We start from the raw sequence: 18,163 nt of genomic DNA, 5'->3' as shown, positions 1-18,163 counted from the left end.
TAGCGTAATTCTGATGTGTTTCCTTAGAATAACGACATCTTTACAGTTCAAAATTCAACACCGCTCTTAATGTACAGCACAACACAGACATCACAATGGAGGCTAAGAGGCATTACTATTCTACAGAAGTTCAAAGGCTAGTGATTACTGACAGCTCAAACCACAATAAAGCCATGCAACAGGAACAGATACTACAGATATCACCTCTTGATTGCTATCTTCAAAATTACCTACCTACCCTGTAAACGTAATATGAGTGAAACTCATGTCCTGAATGATGAGATAGTAGACATATTGAACTAGTGCATCTACATGTTTGAAAACGGGATGTTCTTGCCAACATGTTTAAATATTACGATGACAAGCTCAAACGAGCCCTTCTAGTCATGAAACCTGCCAACTGCCACAGTGGAGAGCTCAAACACTGAGCTGCCATTTCTTAAAACCAATGTACTGAATACATATGGCAAATTTTTAATTCACTATATATTTCTTAGGTAAGCTAGAAGTATTAGTGAACACAGAAGTTGTCAATCTCTGTATTCACTATCATCCATTTTAGGTCAGTACAAAAGGCTTTGAAATTATAAATTTGCAAATATATGGATCGGTGCCTATGAGAAACAAAAGTAGTGATCACTCGTGATGACCTTAAAAGTTCTTAAAATATTACAGGCTATCTGAAAGGATTAATAGACAAGAAGAGATTTTTCAAAGATAATCTCATGAAGATATGACCAAGTAAAGAACTGTACCAACACATTATTCATCAGTATGACACATTTTGTGCTCATGGATGAGGTTAGGCAAAACTTTAAGAACTGAATATGTCTACTGTTTCAAGAGAGAAACACTAAGCTGGTGAATGCAATATATATATTAATAGTTCAGTCATGAGTCAGACAGCTCTAAAATGTCAGAGTACCAAGAAAAGATTTTTCTAGTACTAAAGTGACTATCTCAAAAGATCACAATTAATGTAAGAAATAATGGGAACAATGGAATGAGTTGTGGAGAACTGACGGAATACATGGTAAGCATATGATAATAAGTTGATAAGAGGACTGTGCCTGAAAAAAGAACATGCATCAAGAGCACTGAAAACCCTATTTGAAGATCACTATTATCTTAATAAATGTGATTAAAAGACCAAAATGCTTCCTTGTGAAATCACCAAATAAGAAGGAAACTGCTGTAACTCAGGAGTTCTTAACTTGAGATTCATTGTGGTGAGGGCTTCGAGGGGTCTGTGAGCCTTTTGGAATTTCACGCATATTCGTAGGTGTATTTTTCTACAAGAGGTACCCACAGCATAAATCAGATTTTCATAGGGTCCTCAGATCCTAAAATGTGAGCATCCACTATTTTAAAAGCAGGTCATTATTAATCTATGTACAAACATATAACTGGATTTTGGATAATATAAGTAATACACCATAAGTCTAACATTAAGAAAAATATTTTTGACTTTTCTAAATTACAAAATATTTTTTTAAATGTAAACTGGAGTTATCCTAATTAAAGGAAATGTCAACCACAGTGTGGACATTGATAGAAGGTCCACACGATAAATATTTCAGGGATCCTAGTGCTATGATAATGGACTTTATTTATTTATTTATTTATTTTGAGACAGAGTCTCACTCTGTCACTCTGGCTGGAGTGCAGTAGCACGATCTTGGTTCACTGCAGTTTCTGCCTCCTGGGTTCAAGCAATTCTCCTGACTCAGCCTCCTGAGTAGCTGGGATTACAGGCATGTGCCACTATGCCCGGCTAATTTTTGTATTTTTAGTTGAGATGGGGTTTTGCCATGTTGGCCAGGCTAGTCTCAAACTCCTGCCCTCAGGTGACCCACTTGCCTGGGCCTCCCAGAGTGCTTGGATAACAGGTGTGAGCCACCATGCCTGGCCTATTTTATTTATTTTTTGAGACAGGCTCTGGCCCTATCGCCCAGGCTGGAGTGCAATGGCACACTCTTGGCTCACTGCAACTTCCACCTTCCAGGCTCAAACCATCCTCCCCCTTCAGCCTCCCAAGTAGCTGGGACTACTACAGCCTCCCAAAGTGCTGGGGTTGTGGGTGTGAGCTGCCATGCCTAGCCTTGCAAAGCCTAGCCACACTACCACACCCAGCTAATTTTTTGTATTTTTGGTACAGATGGATTTTCACCATGTTGCCCAGCCTGGTCTTGAACCCCTGGGGTCAAGCAATCCTCCTGCCTTGGCCTCCCAAAGTGCTGGGATTACAGGCATGAACCACCATGTCCAGTGAGTGCTATGATAATACATTTTAAAAACACCTAAGAAAGAAAGGTTAGATTATTCTGAAAGATTTATTTTCCTTGGATTAAAGAGAGATTAAAAATGGCCATATCAGGACATTTCTCTGGACATATTCATATACTATTCCCCTCTGTTTTTTAAAACAAAAGATGGAAGCACCAGGTTAAAGATAAAATGCTGAAAGAACCAAACAGTTTTTAAACAAAGGTGATAGAAGTATTTTGGAAATGAATGGGTACATTTTGGGTTATTACAATGATTAGGGCTACTCTGGGATATAGGGATGCTGGATGCACAGGACTGATTCTGCACATGTCGGGACAACAAAAAGACTGTTCCATATCCTGCTTGTCATTCATACCACCTGCTAGACTATTCACATAAATCAAAAAAACTAGCAGTAACTGAACCGAGAAACTAACCCCACTGTACATATTTTTGCCAAGCATTTTTTTTTCTTTTGAGACAGGGTCTCACTTTTTCACCCAGGCTGGAGAGCAGTGGCGCGAACACAGCTCACCGCAGCCTCAACCTCCTGGGCTCAGGCAATCCTCCTGCCTCAGCCTTCCGAGTAGCTGGGACTACAGGTGTGTGCCATCATGCCTGGCTAATTTTTGTATTTTTTGTAGAGACTGGGTTTCACAATGTTGCTGGTCTTGAACTCCTGAGCTCAGGCGATCTGCCGGCCTTGGCCTCCCAAAGTGCTGGGATTGTGGGTATGAGCTGCCATGCCTAGCCTTGCGAAGCATTTTTTACACAATTTTAATTTCTAAGACTACAAGTACTAGGATCTACTGTGTAAGCTGAAGTGAGATTACTTTTTTTTGAAGTTTCCCAGGAGGTGTTCATCATTTTGGAACGTCATGCCACCATTGTCAGCACTGTTCTAGGACTTGAGCTGACAACATAAACCACTTCCATCAGTTTGCACTTGCTGCAGCTCCATTCAGGGTTACTTCCATACAGTGCAAATCTCCAGCATACTTCATTATGTCTTACTGCATAGTCATATCCAAGCATTATCACTTGAAAAATACAAAAATTTCTTCTATTTATATTCAGTGAGGACACCGTATGGATTTAAAAAGATTCTCTGTATAAAGACCATTAAGGAAAACTAGTAAAATCCAAATAAACTGTGGTGTTCAGTCTGTACTACTGTATCAATGCTGGCTTCTTAGCTATGACAAATGTGCTATTGGAATGGAAGATGTTAGAAGTAGGGGTGAGAGGCTGAGGTATACAGGTAATCCTTATATCATCTTTGCAAGTTTTCTATAAATCTAAAAGTATCCTAATAAAAATGTTTTTGTTTTTGTTGTTGTTGTTTTTTAAGTCTACCTTTAGAGACATACAGAGATTTCAAATTTGGAAAACTGTACCTTCATTTCTGTTACTATCAGTTTTTTGGGTGGTTTTCTTTTTTTTTTTAAGTCAAGGTCTTGCTCTGTCACCCAGACTGGAGTGCAGTGGCACAATCATGGCTCACTACAACCTCAACCTCCTGGACTCAAGTGATCCTCCCACCTCAGCCTCCCAAAGTGCTGGGATTACAGGCATGAGCCACCATGCTCAGCCAATAACAGTATATTTCAACTATTATGGTGAATTGCTAAACTAGACATTTTCATATGTTAATAATGGTTAAATGTTAGCAAGTTCATATGGTTCATGCTAGAATAGTCTGGGCCTAATTAAACGGATTGTATTACAAAGTTGAGAATAAATGTACTTTTTATTTTCAGAAATAAAAAAATCAGTTTTAATCTACTGCACACATACACCTCCACTCTGGCAAATTCTTTGCATGGTTATACTATACTATCTATGATTTTAATTTGAAGTTAGTAAAGGGAAATGTTACAAAATTATTATTTAAAAATGAGTAAAGGGTCTAAGAGGGTTGAAAAACCACTAAAGTAAACAAAGCATTGATAAGCAGAAGAGACAGATTACAGCACAGTTTTTCTGAGAAATTTATATCAAATTCCTATAGAAAAGGATTAAAAGGAAAAAGCAAAGTATTTGTAACCTTTCCTTACAGATAGTCTTATTCTTTTTCCATAGGCTGTTATTCAGCAAACCTGTTTCACTGGTAGATGAACCTCCAAGTAAAAATATGTTGTGAAAGAGGACAGGATAAGGAAAATTTTGGTTTTGCAGAAGGCCTATAAAATTCTTGAACACATTCAGCTTCTGAAAAAACCTGTTAGCAGAAACCTGACAGCAGTCAAAAAGTTGTCTAAAAAAACTAATTGGCAGGTTTACTGGGGGAAAAAAAACTCACCTGTGCACAAATCTGATGCATCACGTGACCAAACTCATGGAAGTAAGTCCTCACCTCATCGTGTCTCAGGAGAGAGGGACGACCTGCCACTGGCTGTGAGAAGTTCACCACGAGGGCAGCCACTGCCATCATCCGGCTTCCATCAGGCAGAAGGCAGCCAGGCTGGAGACCGAAGCAGGCCGCATGATTGTATTTTCCATCCCTAGGAGCCAGAAACACGCGTTGGCAAGATAGGAAAATTCTCCTCTAGCAACTACACTGGCATGGCCTCTTCCAGTCATTAAGCCATATCTGTTACCAGAGATGCTTTTAAACATTAATTTACCTTTTAGAAAGTAGGTTATTTTGCTAAAATGGAAAAACTAAAGCTAAACAAACAATAACCCCACTAACATTCTGTGTGAGCTCCAAAGTTTCTTTTATTGAAAAATCTCGAGGTAAGAATGAAGAATGCATGTCACACCGACAGCTGAATGTCCAATTTATTTTAATGAGGTTCTACTTTTCTTTTTCAAAGATGGGATTATTAAACACTAAACAATGCTGAAACACACATTTGAAATAAAAGATACAGTTTGACTCACTAGGCAGCCTTTTCATTAAAATTGGAATAAAAAACTCAATTTCAGACGATAAGGTTTTTCCTTTTATTTGAGGAGGAAAGAATCAGTAATCACAATTAAATAAGCTTCTTTTATAAACTAGACAGGCCTTTTTGAAACAGAACGCTTTTAGTTAGCCCGGGAAAATGCATAAATTATACTATCAATTAGACTATTCTTGTACAGTGTCGTATCTGTGTGGTCTTTCCAAAAGCTATTAGACTTCATTCTCCAAAAGCTATCAGACTTCATTCTGGGAGTATGTGTCCCTTCCCCCTTTTCTTTTGCTCAGAAGACTAATAGTACCTGGTCTTTTTTTTTTTTTTTTTTTTTTTGAGACAGAGTCTTGCTCTGTCATCCAGGCTGGAGTACAGTGGCATGATCTCAGCTCACTGCAACCTCTGCCTCCCAGGTTCAAGCAATTCTCCTGCCTGTGTCTCCTGAATAGCTGGTATTACAGGTATGCAACACCATGCTGGTTAATTTTGTTCTGTTGTTTTGAGACGGAGTCTCACTCTGTTGCCCAGGCTGGGGTGTGGTGGCAAGATCCTGGCTCACTATAACCTCCACCTCCTGGGTTCAAATGATTCTCCTGCCTCAGCCTCTAGAGTAGCTGGGACTACAAGTGCTTGCCACCACACCCAGCTAATTTTTGTATTTTTAGTAGAGATGGGGTTTTGCCATGTTGGCCAAGCTGGTCTCAAACTCCTCACCTCAGGTGATCTGCCCTCCTTGGCCTCCCAAAGTGCTGGGACTATAGGTGTGAGTCACTGCCCAGCCTAATTTTTGTATTTTTAGTAGAGATGGGGTTTCACCATGTTGACCAAGCTGGTCTTGAACTCCTGGCCTCAAGTGATCCACTTGCCTCAGCCTCCCAAAGTGCTGGGATTACAGCCACTGCACCCAGACAGTACCTGATCTTTTTAAAACCTATTCTGAATTGTCCCTGTTTGCAGACGACATGATTGTATATCTAGAAAACTCCATCGTCTCAGCCCAAAATCTCCTTAAGCTGATAAGCAACTTCACCAAAGTCTCAGGATACAAAATCAATGTACAAAAATCACAAGCATTCTTATACACCAACAACAGACAAACAGAGAGCCAAATCATGAGTGAACTCCCATGCACAATTGCTTCAAAGACAATAAAATACCTAGGAATCCAACTTACAAGGGACATGAAGGACCTCTTCAAGGAGAACTACAAACCACTGCTCAAGGAAATAAAAGAGGATACAAACAAATGGAAGAACATTCCATGCTCATGGGTAGGAAGAATCAATATCGTGAAAATGGCCATACTGCCCAAGGTAATTTACAGATTCAATGCCATCCCCATCAAGCTACCAATGACTTTCTTCACAGAATTGGAAAAAACTACTTTAAAGTTCATATGGAACCAAAAAAGAGCCCACATCACCAAGTCAATCCCAAGCCAAAAGAACAAAGCTGGAGGCATCACATTACCTGACTTCAAACTATACTACAAGGCTACAGTTACAAAAACAGCATGGTACTGGTACCAAAACAGAGATATAGATCAATGGAACAGAACAGAGCCCTCAGTAATAACGCCGCATATCTACGACTATCTGATCTTTGACAAACCTGAGAAAAACAAGCAATGGGGAAAGGATTCCCTATTTAATAAATGGTGCTGGGAAAACTGGCTAGCCATATGCAGAAAGCTGAAACTGGATCCCTTCCTTACACCTTATACAAAAATCAATTCAAGATGGATTAAAGACTTAAACGTTAGACCTAAAACCATAAAAACTCTAGAAGAAAACCTAGGCATTACCATTCAGGACATAGGCATGGGCAAGGACTTCATGTCTAAAACACCAAAAGCAATGGCAACAAAAGCCAAAATTGACAAATGGGATCTAATTAAACTCAAGAGCTTCTGCACAGCAAAAGAAACTACCATCAATCAGAGTGAACAGGCAACCTACAAAATGGGAGAAAATTTTCGCAACCTACTCATCTGACAAAGGGCTAATATCCAGAATCTACAATGAACTCCAACAAATTTACAAGAAAAAAAACAAACAACCCCATCAAAAAGGGGGCAAAGGACATGAACAGATGCTTCTCAAAAGAAGACATTTATGCAGCCAAAACACACATGAAAAAATGCTCACCATCACTGGCCATCAGAGAAATGCAAATCAAAACCACAATGAGATACCATCTCACACCAGTTAGAATGGCAGTCATTCAAAAGTCAGGAAACAACAGGTGCTGGAGAGGATGTGGAGAAATAGGAACACTTTTACATGGTTGGTGGGACTGTAAACTAGTTCAACCATTGTGGAAGTCAGTGTGGCGATTCCTCAGGGATCTAGAACTAGAAATACCATTTGACCCAGCCATCCCATTACTGGGTATACACCCAAAGGACTATAAATCATGCTGCTATAAAGACACATGCACACGTATGTTTATTGCGGCATTATTCACAATAGCAAAGACTTGGAACCAACCCAAATGTTCAACAATGATAGACTGGATTAAGAAAATGTGGCACATATACACCATGGAATACTATGCAGCCATAAAAAATGATGAGTTCATGTCCTTTGTAAGGAAATGGATGAAACTGGAAATCATCATTCTCAGTAAACTATCGCAAGAACAAAAAACCAAACACTGCATATTCTCACTCATAGGTGGGAATTGAACAATGAGAACACGTGGACACAGGAAGGGGAACATCACACTCTGGGGACTGTTGTGGGGTGGGGGAAGGGGGGAGGGATAGCATTGGGAGATATACTTAATGCTAGATGGCGAGTTAATGGGTGCAGCACACCAGCATGGCACATGTATACATATGTAACTAACCTGCATATTGTGCACATGTACCCTATAACCTAAAGTATAATAATAATAAAAAAAATAAAATAAAATAAAACCTATTCTGAATACCCTTTTAAAAAGTCAGTTAGACAAATAAAACAAGTTAATCCCTTTTACCTTTATGAAGAGAACATCTAAGATGACAGGAAGTAAGTATTAACTAGGTCACTACTTTCACAAAGATTACTCTCTGTTACCCACACCAGGGTGCTGGTAGCAATGACCAGATCTCTGAGTACAAAAGAAATTAATTATATCCTGGCAGTGAGACAGCAGAATGAGGTAGCAAGAATTGTTCTTTGACCCTGGAAAGAAAATCTGAGGACAGTTATAGGAGACTCCAATATTAAAGGATTACTCCTGAAAGAGTTCTTTGGTTAAAACTATATCCTGACACTTTTTAGTTAAAAATAAGACTCATTTATATTTGGCAGGGTTTTACTTTTAGGTCATAATATAAGTGAAAGTAAGTCCATAAAGCAGCAGGTGATGTGATTTGGCTGTGTCTCCACCCAAAGCTCATCTTGAATTGTAGTTCTCATAATCCCCATGTGTCGTGGGAGGGACCCAGTGGGAAGTAATTGATTCATGGGGTAGCCAGTCTCATGATAGTGAGTGAGTTCTCACAAGATCTGATGGTTTTATAAGGGGCTTTCCCCCGTTTGCTTGGCACTTCCCCTTCCTGCCGCCACATGAAGAAGGATGTGTTTGCTTCCCCTTCTGCCATGATTGTAAGTTTCCTGAGGTCTCCCCAGCCCTGCAGAACTGTAAATGAATTAAACTTCTTTCCTTTATAAATTACCCAGTCTCGGTCAGTTCTTTACAGCATTGTGAGAACGGACTAATACACCAGGATAATCACTTAGGTGCTAAAAGACACTTCTGCCCACCATCTAGATGACATAGTTACTCAACCTACTTTTCAGCACTCAAAGTCAGTGGATTACAAACTTGTATGTATTACTGAATGAGGGGGATACTATACTCTCCTTTGATCTATTTATATGATTAGTAATTGTAAGAGGTTGACTTTGCTTTAGAAAGTAGCCTGGGGAGAAAGAGATCCAAATCCTTTTGTGTCTGATGAAACACTATGGTATCTATAGTTACTACATGCTATAGACACAATTATAACATTTTTATAATTGTTACCACTAATATCTGGGCAAGATGATTTGCACATATAGTCTTTAATGCATAAAACAATCCTGTAAAAGGATTTTCAGTCCCATATTACAGAGGAAGAAACAGAATCTCAAAGAGGTTATGTCACTCAAGCATTCAAACTCAAATCTGACTGACTGCAAAGGTTTTGCTACTTCTACTAAACTGTGCTGCCTCTCAGCCAGACTGAAGGGAGTGGCCATAGATTACTGGCAGACAGATTACCTAATAAACATTTTGGCGCTCAATTTTATTTATTTATGTTTTTTGAGTTAGAGTCTTGCTCTGTCGCCCTGGCTGGAGTGTAGTGGCGTAATCTCAGTTCCAGGGTTCAAGCTATTCTCACACCTTGGCCTCCCAAGTAGCTGAGACTACAGATGCATGTTTAATTTTTGTATTTTTAGTAGAGACAGGGTTTCACCATATTGGCCAGGCTGATCTTGAACTCCTGACCTCAAGTGATCTGCCCACCTCAGCCTTCCAAAATGCTGGGATTACAGGTGTGAGCCACCATGCCTGGGTGGTGGTCAATATTAAATTAAGTAAATATAGTGCACAAACTAGATGATGATGATAATAACAATGGTAGCAGCTAACTCTGATTAAGCCTTTGCTATGTGCTGAGCAGTCTTCTAAATGCTTTGCATGTATTCAACCAATTTAATCCTTACAATGACCATACAAAGCAGGTACTACTAATATTCCCAGTTTATAGGACCTATAATATAGGTAAGAAAACTGGGGCACAGAAAAATTAAGTAACCTACCTAGTAAATGATGATGCCAGACATTCTGGCTTCAGACCCACATTTTAAATCTCTATACTAAGAAGCCCACGTGAGAAATATGAAAGAGTAGAGTCTTTTTTTAAATTAATTTTTTTAGAGATAGAGTCTAGCTCTGTCACCTAGGCTAGAATGCAGCAGTGTAATAATAGCTCACTGTAACCTTAAACTCCTGGACTCAAGTGATTCTCCTGCTTCAGCACAGCTAGGACTACAGGTGTGCACTACCACACCTGGCTAATTTTTAATTTTTTTTTTTTTTTTGAGACAGGGTCTCACTCTGTCACCCAAGCTGGAGTGCAGTGTTGCCATCTTGGCTCACTGCAGCCTCCACCTCTGAGGCTCAAGTGATCCTCCCACCTCAGCCTCTCGAGTACCTGGGACTATAGGCATGTACCACTACACCTGGCTAATTTTTGTATTTTTTGTAGCAACAGAGTTTTGCCATGTTGCCCAGGCTGGTCTTGAAGTCCTAGACTCAAGCAATCCACTTGCCTCGGCCTCCCAAAGTGCTGGGACTACAGGCATGAGCCACTGCACTTGACCTAATTTTTAAATTTTTTGTAGAGACAGGGCCTGTGTTGCCCAGGCTGGTCTCGAACTCCTAGCCTCAAGCAATCCTCCCACCTTGGCCTCCCAAAGTGTTGGGATTACAGGCATGAGCCACTGTGCCTGGCCAAGAGTAGGGTCTTAAAAGTAGGTACTAGCTGAATCCCTAAGGTCCCTTCCAACAACGTGATCCTCAGTACCTTGGATAGAGGTCCAAATAGAACTGTCCCAATACTTCTCCTGTAGCTTTATCCTTCACAGTATAAAGTGTAACATTCTTGTTCCAAACATGAGCATCTGTCACTTGTTCAAATGAAAGTCCCAACAACTCCTGGTAGGTGTTCAGCAAGCCTTCAGTGACCACCTCAATTGGGAAGTATTCCTTGAGGAACTCTTGGTCTATGGAATACTTGAGTTCCTCTGTTTGAGTCATGTAGTAATACAGATCCCAGGCATTGATTTTCCCATCATATTCAAAACCCCTGTCTTCGCATTCCTTTTTCTTCAAATTCAAAATAAACTCTCGTTCTGCTTCACCCAAGGGTTTTAACTTCTGGCTTAAATCATCTGTAAGGAAAAGGAAAAGTTAGTGATCTACTTGCTTTTGGAAGCAGGCATACTCATAAATACCACCTGTGTTTTAGCATGGTGCTTCCTCCTTTGCAGTACTCAATACAGATAAATCAGGTGGAAAGAGGGAAAGGAGGAGGAAAAAAAGTGAGAGAGGAAAGCAGGCTATATTATGGAAGCACACTTTGCTCTTTGGGGTTATTGATTTTATGGTCCTAGCCCCTTTTTCTTTTAACACCACCAGAACTGGGCCATGAGTTCCTCAATTCATCACCAAAGCTCAAGTTTATCTCAGAGAATGCTGACTGAAGAATGTTATTCAGGGAACAAAGCACTAGTGAAACTAAAGTCATGTACATGATTATTCTTCAATGAAGTTAGTCAGACTCCTAAGTAAGCTAGGGAAAACACATCAGATGTGACCTGTGGTCAATGTTATCTAGAAATTCCTATCACTGGGTTTAGTTTCTCATTACCCCATTTCTATGAAGGTCTATCTGGACACAGTAATCCAGTTTTTAGCTGGAGAAACTTCTGAGAACCACAAATTATATTGCTGTGGTCAATTTTTCACTTTACTGTATTTGGCTAAATGAGTATGGTCTTATTTATTTATTGTTTACATTTTGTTACGTACGTTAAGATAAAAATGTGCCTGGCTCTGCAAAGGACATGGCAGTTCAGAAGGCAACCCCACAATGTGAGAGATGGAGGAGCAGCCTGAGGAATACCGTGAAGAGAAGTGAGGAAACTCATGGAGGATACAAAGATATAGTTTTCCATATATAGATGTGTGTGTGTGTGTGCGTGTGTGTCTGTGTGTGCACGTATACACACACACACACACACACATATATATATAGAGAGAGAGAGAGAGAGGGAGAGTGAGTGAGTTTTGCTATGTTGCCCAGGCTAGACTCCAACTCTCAGATTCAAGGGATCCTCGCACTTTAGCCTTTCAAGAGGACACTTTGCATAGGAATATGCCAATCTCAAATTAGAAGGAAAACTCCTTTAAATGAATTAAGTTAATCAGGTGGTTACTAAGGAAAATTTTAGTGTATGCAATCACCACTGAAGGAAACATTCTTTACAAACCTGTTAACTCTCTGAGCCATCCTCTTGTATACCATGCACCAGACTGTAATTACCTGTTCACACTTCTGTTGTTTCTAGTGACAAATCCATTGAGAAAAAGACCGTGTCTCTTTTTAAAAAATTATTTTTATTTTTAGAGGCAGGGTCTTGCTCTGTCACCCAGGCTGGAGCACAGTGGCATGATCATGGCTCACTGCAGCCTTGAACTCCTGGGCTCAAGGGATCCTCCCACCTCAGCCTCCCAAGTAGCTAGAATTACAGGCACGTGCTACCATGCCTGGCTAATTTTTAAATTTTTCTGTAGAGACAGGGTTGAAGTCTCTTTGTTTCCCAAGCTGGTCTTGGACTCTGGGTCTCAAGTAGTCCTCCCACCTCGGCCTCCCAAAGTGCTGGGATTATAGGCATGAGCTGCCATGCCCAGCCAAAAGGACCTTGTCTTATTCCTTTCTGTAATCCTACTATTTAGCATACTGCCTAAGGCTGAATAGTTATTTCATAAACGTCTCATGAATGAATGAATTATACAATAACAAATACGTACCATTTATGGAGTTTAACGTTATAGTTATAATAGTTTTTATGTATACTATTTTATATTACAGTTATTAGACAATAGTTTTATGTGTATTATTTTATATTAGTTCTGTATATTAACAAGTGGTTTCTGAAATATTAAATGTTTTTTGTTTATGTATGTTTTATTTTTATGTACGTCATATTTGTCAGCTTATTTTATACAAATTCATAAGCAGCCATGCTATGACTACTAAATCCCTAGTGACAGTGAATAAAGCCAGTAACTTTAGTAACTCTCTGTTAGAACCTACATGTCATGTTATGTTAGGAATTAGTATAAAAAGCCTAAACAAGATATAAGATACAGTGAGGCCAGGCCTATACTAGCAATATAAACAATAAGCAGTGCCTAGAACCAAGCATACTATCTAACACTTAATAGGTGATCAACATACTTCTCTCGAATGAAGGAAAAGTAGGATGTCCTCAAAGGCATATTATGTCTGAGGCCTTCTGTCTGGTTGACATGGTATAGCAAAACAGTCATAGAAAAAAAAAAGAACTAACCTAGAAAGGCTGTTACGCGGCTTGTGCTCTTTGCAGTGTTCATTTCAAGGACAAAGTCAGCATGTGTGCTATAACCGAGTAGTTTGGCAACCTTGGCCCGCAATGGGAGTAGCTGCTGCAAAATTATGGTGTTTTCCTAGTAATAAACAACAGCAACAAAATAAAGGCAAATCAATAATTTGATCCAAAGCACTAAAAGGAAGAATTACTGTATGTATTTTTAGGTTTGTAAAATTATCAAATATTTTTAGACCATTTAAACTTCTGGTTCCATTTTGGTGTTATAGGCTTTTTTTTTTTGATTCATGATTTCGTTTTATTTCTGAAATAATTTATGACTTTTTTAAACTTCAGGAGATAACTATGAGGTCTTAATAAAATTGTAGGTGCTATAAACTTAGAGTGAAAATATATTTTTAAGGAATATAGCGAATCCATATTTACTTCTACTGACAGAACTGCACCAAATCTTGGTACTTTCAGTTCTTTTGGACATTTTTATTGTGGTAAAATACACATAACGTAAACTTTATCTTTTTAATTTCATACCCATTTGTATGGCTACTATTTTTAAAAACACAGAAAATGTGCTGGTGAGGAAATGGAGAAATTGGAACCCTTGCACATTGCTGATGAGAATGTAAAGTAGTTCAGCTGCTGTAGAAAATGGTATGGTGATTCCTAAAAAAATTAAACCATATGATCCAGCAATTCTACATCTCAGTAAATAACAAAGATAATTGAAAGCAGAGACTCAAAGAGAGATCTATACACCCACGTTCACAGCAGCATTATTTATAACAGCCAGAAGATGGAAGCAACCCAAGTGTCCATGGACAGATATACAGGTAAACAAAATGTGGTATATATGTACAATGGAATATAACTCTGCTTTTACAAGGAAAGAAATTCTGACACATGCTACAACATGGATGACCCTTTAAGGTATGCTAAGTGAAATAAGCCAGACACAAAAAGACAACTATTTTATTATGCCACTTATATGAAGTTCCTAGAGTAGTGAAATTCACAGAGACACAGAATAGAATAGTAATTGCCAGGGCCTGGGGAAAGGGGATAATGGGGAGTTAATGCTTAATGGGTACAGTTTCAGTTAAGGAAGATGAAAAAACTCTGCAGGTGGATACAGGTGATGGCTGCAGAAAAATATAAACATATTCTCAGTGTGAATATACTTAATGCCACATGCTATGGTCTGAATGTCCCCCAAAATTCACGTGTTGAAACATAATCCCTTTTGAGGTAGTGTTAAATGGCAGGGCCTTTTGGGAAGTGACCAATGAATTAGTGCCTTATAAAAGGGCTACAGCTAAAGAACTTGGGCCTTTTCTGCCCTTCCCCCTTCTGCCATGTGAGGACACAGAAAAAAGGCCCTTTCTAGACACTGAATGCTGATGTCCCTTGATCTTGAATTTCTCAGCCTTCAGAACTGTGAAAAATTTCTATTGTTCATAAATTACTTCTTCTGTGGTATTTTGTTATAGCAGCACAAATGAACTAAGGCACCATAAAATTCTGCTTTTAAAAATGTTTCAGGGATTTTTCCCAAGTTAACATTACAAATATCTTTTATATTTTATTTGTATTAAAAATACAAAAATTGATATTATTTTATTATTTTCTTAACAATGAAATAAAAAGGAATTCTCCCAGAGGAAGTAAATAAATGTTAAAGTAAAAGAAAAAATTAATTCCAATAATCAAATCAGCAAATTATTTATAGACTGGTTTCTAAGGAAAATCACACACTGAGGTCACACTACCTGCATTCAAAATTTGGTTCCACCATTTACTAGTTACCTGATCTTGGGCAAATTCTGGAGCTTTCTGACCCTCAGTTTTCTCATTTGCAAGCTGTGAAAAATAAAAATACCTACACTGGAGAGTAATCATGAAGATTCAAATGAGAATATATCTAAAGTGCTTAGACAAATGCCTGGCACATAACCACACACTATATAATTATCTGTTATAATTATTACTATTTTAAAACTAAAATGGAAAACATAGAAGAGAAACATACATAATGTAATCTCCAAGTTCTAAAATTAAATAGTTTAATTAGATTTTTCTTTCATTTTTTGCAGTTTCTCCAGATCTTCTCTCTAGACTGCCAATTTTCTCCCAATATCTGTTCTCTCATTTTTTCTTTTAGTAATAGAACTCTGAATTTTTTTTTTTTTTTAATTTTCATAGAGGTGAGGTCTTGCCATATTGCTGAGGCTGCTCTTGAACTCCTGGCCTCAAGCAATCCTCTTGCCTTGGCCTCCCAAAGTGTTGGGATTACAAGTGGGAGCCACTGTGCCCGGCTGAACTCTGAATTTTTGCCGGACACTTGGTTACCTAATTATGTTTCCCAGCCTTCCTCAAAGCCAGCTGTGGCCATGTGATACTCAATGGGATAATGGGATGTGAATGAAGTGATGAGTGAAATTTCTGGGTCATGTCGGATGGATCTTTGCCTTGCTGGCTGTGAACTGAAGATGACAACAATGACCCTGCAAGCCACACACTGAGGATGGTAGAGCTGTCTTCCACTTCTGGACCACTCACCTCTTGACTTACAGTTGCAAGACAAATCTTTTAAAAAAAAAATTGTGGTAAAATCTGCCATTTTAGCCATGTAAAATTCAACGGCAATAATACTCATTCTGTTGTACAACCACTACCATTATCTGTTTCTAAAACTTATCCATTACCCCAAGCAGAAACTCTGTAACCATTAACTCCCCAGTCTTCCCTCTCCTCATTCCCTGGTAACCTCTCATCTACTTTCTGGAAAGATAAAACTTTTATCTTATTTGAGCTACTGTGCTTTTGACTTCTGTCAAGTCCCTCTGCCTGGACCCTGACATATGTAGACATTAATACCAGAGATTGGGTGGTACTAACAATAAAAATGAAAAATGTACAGGAATGGAAGGTAAGGACCCAGACACTGCAGGCCGGGAAGCAGGTTCTCATTATACCATGGGTATTTGTGAAAACCGTTGCTTGCCATAACTCAGACGGCAGGCCATGTACCTACTGAGTCTTAGTCTAGAGGAATTGTTTGGGAAAACTAATACTGTTGGGAGGTGTTTTTTTGGCATTTGTTGCTTTTTGAAAGATTACACGGGAGAGATGAGCTTGGGTGAGAATTGGCCAGTTTCTAAAGATGGAAGGAAAAGAATTCTGCTGAGGGAGGTTCTGCCTATGGTCTACAACCTTCAGATGGTTGGAAAAGCCAATTGCTCTGTATTCCTAGTGTCAGGAGAAAAGGCTGTCACTCCGAGTTACTGAACTGCAGACAGGAGTTTGAGAATGCTGCCTTCCTCCACAAGCTCACTATGTTCAGAGGGCCTGAAAGCAGACTTCATTAAATGGAGGAAGAGTGAGATGGATAAATTCAGAAGCCAGTATAAAAGATTTGGCAAGTTTAAGAACTATGACCAAAAGTGATATTTGGGTATAGTTATTTTGACATGCATCTGATTAGCAGCAAACATACAAGAAACCTACATTTTTGAGGAGGCTGTATTACCAAAGATATCGTAAGTCTAGCCTACAAAAGTTTGTGATTATTTGATCCCTAAAGCAACCCTTGGGATTCTACCTGACATTAGCAGGACCAGCAGTCCCCCAAGATATGGTCATCAAGGATAATGGACAAAAACAATTCCCTGTGGGCAAAACTGGGGGCCATGGAGTACAATTGATGAAGGAATTCTTGTGAGAAAGCAGACCCAAGTTTAGTCCAACAAGCTAACCAAGAAACTTCACCATAGTACAGAATCTTCCCAATTCCTGAGGAATTGGAAAGTTTTAGAAAATTGCTATGAGCTTGCTATGTTTCCCAGTTTTTCTTTTCCCAAATGGGACTTTTCAGTGCGGTTATTCTTTTCCTATGCCATCACTGGGGGTGTTGGGGGAGGGTGTGGGGGTGAGGAGCTGATAACTTGTCTTCCTTGTATGGTTTGCTGGATTATGAGAAGCTACAACCAGGAAGAATTGTATCACCCAGAGATCCTGGTCTTTGAGCTTCAGGCAGTAACCGGGAATTAACAAATGGTGAATGGGTCCTATGTAAGGAAAAAAGGGTCCTCATGGTTACTTGGATAGCTAGAGAGGCAGATCATGGTAGAACTGGCTAGATGACTGAGAATCCCTGTCTACTTCTTCCTTTTTTCTTTTTTCATATTAAAGCAGGACTTACCAGTGCTGGATTGTTGATTTAGGAGAGGAGCAACTTCTAATTTATTTAATCCATTCTATTTTTATTAGAACAGCTTATCCTGTGACCACACCAAGCAGGTTGTCAATGAGCAATGAAAAAGCTAAAAGTCTTGTAAGTCTGAGGAATTAGAGATACTGTGCACACACACGAATATCAGTCTCTGAGCTGACTTTGACACTGGTGAACAAAGTAAACCCTTTTCTTAAAATATTCCATTAAAAACAAAAGAAAGACAAACATTTATAATACCTCTTTGCACCTTGTATTAAAAGCCATTTCCATCCTTCTTCTGGTTTCAGGGATACAACATTTCTTCATGACAGGGAAATAGTGTGGATATTTTAAGGTAATTTTATACTTGTCATCATCTATCTTTTCTAAACTGTCAATGAAATCATCAGGAAGAGCACCTGCAAAAAATCATTTTCTCATATATCAAATTTTCCACTCATTGCTGGTTTATTTAGCATTGGCATGGTGCCTTTTAGTAGCTCTAGGAATTTTGTGTAGTAATTGAAATTCAAGTAAAATAATGACAATCCTTTAAATATCATTTTGATGTTGCTGGAATTGGGGTGGCTGTTAGAGGCCAGGTGCCTTGGGAGACGGTAATTCAAAATATGAACAGGTTTCAGTAAACT

General features: G+C 39.0%; 1 protein-coding gene across 4 annotated transcripts in view; it reads right to left on the bottom strand.

Annotated features, from left to right (window-relative positions):
- NLN (neurolysin) overlaps positions 1–18,163 on the bottom strand; it is a 107,500-nt gene that overhangs the window by 27,350 nt on the left and 61,987 nt on the right. For 3 of the 4 annotated variants that reach the window (NM_001133949.2, XM_054555204.2, XM_063723957.1), the window contains 4 exon segments: positions 4,571–4,772; positions 10,735–11,101; positions 13,286–13,421; positions 17,772–17,932. In NM_001133949.2, coding sequence (NP_001127421.1) covers positions 4,571–4,772; positions 10,735–11,101; positions 13,286–13,421; positions 17,772–17,932 — 866 coding nt within the window. 4 annotated transcript variants of the gene reach the window in all.

The sequence above is a fragment of the Pongo abelii genome, chromosome 4, assembly GCF_028885655.2.
Source record: "Pongo abelii isolate AG06213 chromosome 4, NHGRI_mPonAbe1-v2.0_pri, whole genome shotgun sequence".
Classification (NCBI taxonomy): Eukaryota; Metazoa; Chordata; class Mammalia; order Primates; family Hominidae; genus Pongo; species Pongo abelii.
Note: the sequence above shows the minus strand (reverse complement) of the source record. Positions and strands in the feature narration are given on the sequence as shown.